The sequence below is a fragment of the Dipodomys ordii genome, unplaced genomic scaffold (genome assembly GCF_000151885.1).
Source record: "Dipodomys ordii isolate 6190 unplaced genomic scaffold, Dord_2.0 Scaffold216, whole genome shotgun sequence".
NCBI classification, from domain to species: domain Eukaryota; kingdom Metazoa; phylum Chordata; class Mammalia; order Rodentia; family Heteromyidae; genus Dipodomys; species Dipodomys ordii.
This window is the reverse complement of record NW_012267432.1, coordinates 626075-631788: the sequence shown is the minus strand read 5'-3', so window position 1 is coordinate 631788 and position 5714 is coordinate 626075. Positions and strand designations below refer to the sequence as shown.

The window sequence follows — 5714 nt, the reverse complement described above, 5'->3', positions numbered from 1 at the left end:
TATTTGTAATTTGGGGAGGGGAAGGGATATTGCAGAACACTTAAATGAGGATGCAGGCTGACCCATTGTGATGATGAGATGTACAGGACACTATTTTGAAAACGAACTTTACAGTGTCAGGGTGGGGGGATGGGAGGAGTTGGGGAGTTGGGGAGGGAAGTAATGGTAGGGGGAAGATAAAGGAGGAGGTAACAATGCTTGCTGTGAAATGTACTCATTACCCTGCTCATGTAACTGTAACCCCTCTGTACAACATTTTTACAATAAAAAATTAATTTAAAAAAGATAACTGTGCAGAGGGGTTACAGTTACATGAGTAAGGCAATGAGTATGTTTCCTATCGAGTATTGTTACACCTCCTTTTTTCCATGTATTATCCCTTCCCTCCCCACTTCCCCAACTCTGTCCCCCCCGAAGTCATATATACAAGATACAGGGCACCAGAATCAAATACAGTGACAACAGGGGTTATACCATAGGGGGAAGAACATACAAAAGAAACAAAAGTATCACATGGTATATTAAAAACAACAGCAGCATCCTCTTGTGTCCATATTTAAGGTTCATTTTGCTTAACATCATCTTAAATAGTCATGTGTACATAGCTTTTGACCTTTTCTGCTTGTCTTGTAGAATTATCCTAGATGTATACTAATTATTGCAAATAAGGGAAACCATGGGACCTATGTTTCTTTGAGTCTGTTACTTCACTTAATATAATTTTTACCAAGTCTTTCCATTTCCTAACAAATGGGGTGGGTCATTCTTTGTGATGGAGGCATAGAATTCACACACACACAGACACACACACCCCACATTTTCTTGATCCATTTAGCTCCTGAGGGGCATCCGAGTTGGTTCCATATCTTAGCTATGGTGAACAATGCTGCGATAAACATAATTGTGCTGGTAGCTTTAGTATGGCCTTGCTTGTGATCATTTGGGTAAATGCCTAGAAGTGGGATTGCTGGGTCATAGGGGAACTCTATGTGGAGTCTTTTGAGGAACCTCCACACTGCTTTCCAAAGTGGTTGAACAAGTTTACACTCCCACCAACAGTGCAGTAGGGTTCCCTTTTGGCCCCATTCCCTCCAGCATCTGTTGTTATTAGATTTCTTGATTAGATCCCTAGCACTACAAATATCATGTATATATAAAATGTACAATGTAATGTTTTAGTATCAATATGTATAACCAACTGAAGTCTACAGTTGAGCTAACTTAATGTATCCATTTCTTCACCTTTTTTTTTGTGGTAAGAACATTTAAGATCTACTGTTCTATGAAATTTCAACTGTACAAATACCTTGCCTGCATAATGATCTCTTATATTTGTTCTTCTTTAAATTTTTTTATTGTTATTATAACAGTGAGTACAGAGGGGTTTTAGTTACGTAAGTAAAGTAAAAAAAAATTTCCTTTCGAAAATGTCGCTCCTTCACTTGCTTTCTCCCAGTTTTCCTCTCCCATCCCCACCCTCAAGTTGCATAGTTCATTTTCAATACAGTAAGTAGCATTGGTGCATTTGCTCACCCTTTGTCCCTCCATTGATGTGCCTCCCCTTACACTCTCAAAGACATATAAATGAACAAACAGAGCCAAAAGAAGAGAAAAAACAACAATGAACAAACAAAATAAACCCTCTTGTTTCTATTTCCTGGAGTTCATTTCGATAAATACTACTTTATATGATCAGATGCACATAGGCATTGTGTCTTTCTGTTCTTCTCCTAACAGTATCCTCCTTTCTCACTGTGTATGAATACCTAGAGACCTGTACAAATGACCATGCCCTGGTATATTTTAGATCTAGCTTTGGCATAGGAGATAAAATATGCACTGTTTGTCTTTCTGAGCTTGGCTTACCTCACTTAACACAATTTGTTCTGGGTCCATCCATTTCCCTGAAAAATGACAGAATATCATTCTAATGGTTGTATAAAATTCCATTGTGAACAGGTACCTCATGTTTTGGATCCATTCATCTATTTTAGGGCATCTGGTCTGTTTCCATAACTTGGCTATTGTGAATAATGCCTCTGTGTTGTTCATCGTAACTGAAGCTTTGTGTTCTTTGGCCAACATCTGCCGGTTCCCCCAACTCTCCAGCCCATGGTAACCCCTATTGTAACCTTCTGCTTCTATGAATTCATATTAGACACATAAAGTGTGCCTGTGTACTCTTTTTCTTCCCATATTTGGTTTATTTCAGCTTGCAAATTGTCCTTTCCATTACTGAGACTCCCCAGTGCCTTTGCCCCTTCCCCCTTCATTTTACTCCCATTACTGAATGAGGCTCCTGGGAAATGGGCCACAGGGTCCAGGCTCCAGCTTCAGAAGAGCAGTAGAGAAGGATGAGTCAGCGTGGAGCATCTGACCCTAGATGCATCCAGGCATCTAGGACCATTAGCAGTTTAGCCTTCTGCAGTGGTGAATCTCAGCATGGAGCCAGGAAAGATATGAGGAAGGAGACACTGAGAAGTCCAGGAGCCTGGAATAGAGACAGAAAGTAGAACTCCTAGTAGATGCAGAGCCTAACAAGGATCTCATCATTCTGATATCTGATTCTGATTTCTCTCAGAGCTGTGGCCGAGTCCCCAAAATTTCCATAGGCTTTAGACCTGGGGCTAAGAAAACAAGGCTCTCTTCCTGACTGGGTTAAAATTCTTCCTTTTTTATCCCTGAGTCTAAATTCATCCGTGAAGCAAGGTGACTGCTCTTGTTTCTAGTCAATCAAAGCTGGGCTTGGACTTTGGGATCGTCAGCTATCATTTTAATTCTCTCCTTGCTTGTCAGGTATTTTTGAACTGTTGTCAGAGGTCATGCTTTCTGTACATTGATGCCCAGACACAGGAATCACTGCAGATTCCATTGGTGAACCTGAACTGATGAGATTGAATAGTGAGGAGCATAATGGCAGCCAGTTTCCAAAAACCTTCCAAGTGAAGGTTTCTTAGCATCCACTATTGTTATAGGTCACTACACAAAATTACAAGGACTGTTTTAATTATAGTTGTTCCAGGACCTTAATGGAGTGGATGCTTGAGAACACAGACATTACTGACAGCAGAAGGGTTTTCCGAACAAAGACCCCTAGGTTAATGGATTCCTGTATAGGTATATCTGCCTAAAACTCACCAGTTAACCAGCTTTGAGTCTACATTTGGGGACCCTTACCTATTCTGATTACTTTCCTTAAAGTTACCCAGTTCAAATTCTTAGAGGTAACTTGTGCAAGGATTGTGGTCTCTGCAAATTTTGAGATTCTTCATCTCTACCGGGAATTCTTTTCAAAGAACATAGGAAACTAAATGTTTAAAAGACTCCCTTCCTTCCTTTTCCTTCCTCCCTCTTTTTCCTTCCTTCCTTCCCTTTCTCCCTCCCTCCCTCCCTCTCTCCCTCCTTCCTTCTCTCTCTCTCTTCTGTCCTTCTTGCCTTCTTCTTTTAGCAGAACTGAGGGTTGAACTCAGTTCCTCATGCTTCTTAGGAAAGCACTCTACTACTTGAGCAATTTCTCAAAACCCTACCCACTTTTTTGGTTACTTTTCTTCCAGATACAAGCTAACATATTTTGTTTGGTGCTAGCCTCAGCCCACAATCCTCATATGATGAGCTCTCGCATAGCCAGGACTGTAAATGTGAGCCACCATGCCAGTGTGTTTTTTCTTTGTTCAGGATGCCTTGAACTATGATCCTCCTATCTCCATCTCCCAAATAGTGGGGATTACAAGCATTAGTCACTATGCCCAGCCTTTTTCTTCTTTTCTTCATCACCATCTCTAATTTCTTAGTATTGCATACCTTGTTTCATTCATCTTTCTTTGGTTTGTTCCACATTGCCTTGTCCAAAAAGTAGTAAGTACATGTTTACTACTATTAACCCAACACTTCTTGAAGAATGAAAACAACAAATTCTGAAGACAGGTCACTGGCTTTTTCTGGGCTTACATGGAGTCAGCTAAACAGAACTCTTAATGTAGCTATCCCTTCTAAATACTGAAAGAAGGGAAAACAGCGAATGAGGAAAGGAAGGAGGAAGGGAGGGAGGGAGGTACGAAGGGAGAAAGGAGAAATGGAGGAAGAAAGGAGGAAGGGAAGGACTAGGTAAGTAACTGTGCCTGTCAAAGTTTGGTAACGTAGTAGCTGAGAGTAGAAATGTCAGACTCTGTGGCCCACAGTGCTGGCTTCACCATTTCCTATAATCAAACTATTCTGCTTCCCCTGATCTCTCCTTTTGTCGTAAAGTTAACATAACAATACTAATTACTCTTCAAAGTTATTTTTTAAAGGATGAAATGAGCTAACTAATATGAAGCATTTAGAATAGTGCTGGCACAAAGAACCACATGCCCATAAACAGGGTTGATGATTTTTTTAACTGCACTGGGACAGATTCAAGGTCCAAAAGAAATTAAGTTCTATGACATGTAGATCACATATGTTTGGTGCTCATATACTTCCGTTTTCATTATAATTTGTTCTAGATTTCTGGATGAATTCCAGCAACATCTCCACTCATCTGCTTCCCTAATGACCAGAGTTGGCAGCACTGGCTGTCCTTGCCCTTCAGCCTCCTCTTCCTGCTGGCCATGGGGGCCAACATCACCCTCCTCCTCACCATCTGCCTGGATAACTCTCTGCACCAGCCCATGTACTACCTGCTGAGCCTCCTCTCCCTGCTGGACATGGTGCTCTGCCTCGCCATCATCCCCAAGGTTTTAGACAACTTCTGGTTTGGCAACAAGTCCATTGGCTTCTCTGCTTGCTTTCTGCAGATGTTCATCATGAACAGTTTCCTCACCATGGAATCCTGCACGTTCATGGTCATGGCCTGTGACCGCTATGTGGCCATCTGCCACCCTCTTCGCTACCTTTCCATCATCACGGATCAATTTGTGGCCAGGGCTTCTGCTTTTGTGATAGCCCGATATTTATCTCCCATCCTTTCTGCCAGACTAAGATACTATGCAGGGAACACCATTGAGAACTGCATCTGCACCAACCTGTCTGTGTCCAGACTCTCTTGCGACAACATCACCTTCAATTGGCTCTACCAGTTTGTGGCAGGTTGGACGCTGCTGGGGTCTGATTTCATCCTTATTATGATCTCTTACTCCTTTATCTTGAGAGTTGTGCTAAGGATCAAGGCTGAGGGGGTGGTAGCCAAGGCCCTGAGCACATGTGGGTCTACTTTATCCTCATCCTCTTCTTCAGCACGGTGCTGCTGGTTCTGGTCATCACTAACCTGTCCAGGGAGAGAATTCCCCCAGATGTCACCATCCTGCTCAACATCCTGCACCACCTGGTCCCGTTTTCCCACCCCCCCCCAGCCCTGAACCCCATGGTGTATGGTGTGAGAACCAAGGAGATCAAGCAGGGAATCCAGAACTTAATGAGGAGGTTGTAAGATCTGTTGCCCTCCCCTCTCTACTCCCTCACCTTTGGTGGTGTTAATAAAGAATAGGGAAATAAACAATTCCTTTGGAAATAATAAAAAAATAAAAAAGAATTCAAAATGAATGAATTTGGACTCAGCTTTTTATTGATATCTCAGGTAATAACAAATTTGTTTTAAATTTTTAAAAAATTGTTATTGTAGAGGTGATATATAGAGGGGTTACAATTACCTAAGCCAGGTAATGAGTACATTTCTTTTGAACAATGTCACCCATTCCCTTGCTTTCTCCTAGTTTTTCCTTCCTGTCCCCACTCAC

The 5714-nt window shown here is 41.8% G+C and overlaps 1 protein-coding gene across 1 annotated transcript in view; it reads left to right on the top strand.

Moving 5' to 3' along the window:
* Positions 1 to 5407, top strand: part of LOC106000335 (olfactory receptor 56A4-like) — a 7782-nt gene extending 2375 nt beyond the window's left edge. The window contains 3 exon segments of the mRNA XM_013035587.1: positions 3719 to 3769; positions 4516 to 5187; positions 5190 to 5407. Of these exon segments, the coding sequence (XP_012891041.1) occupies positions 3719 to 3769; positions 4516 to 5187; positions 5190 to 5407 (941 nt within the window).
* Positions 5408 to 5714: the final 307 nt, after the last annotated feature.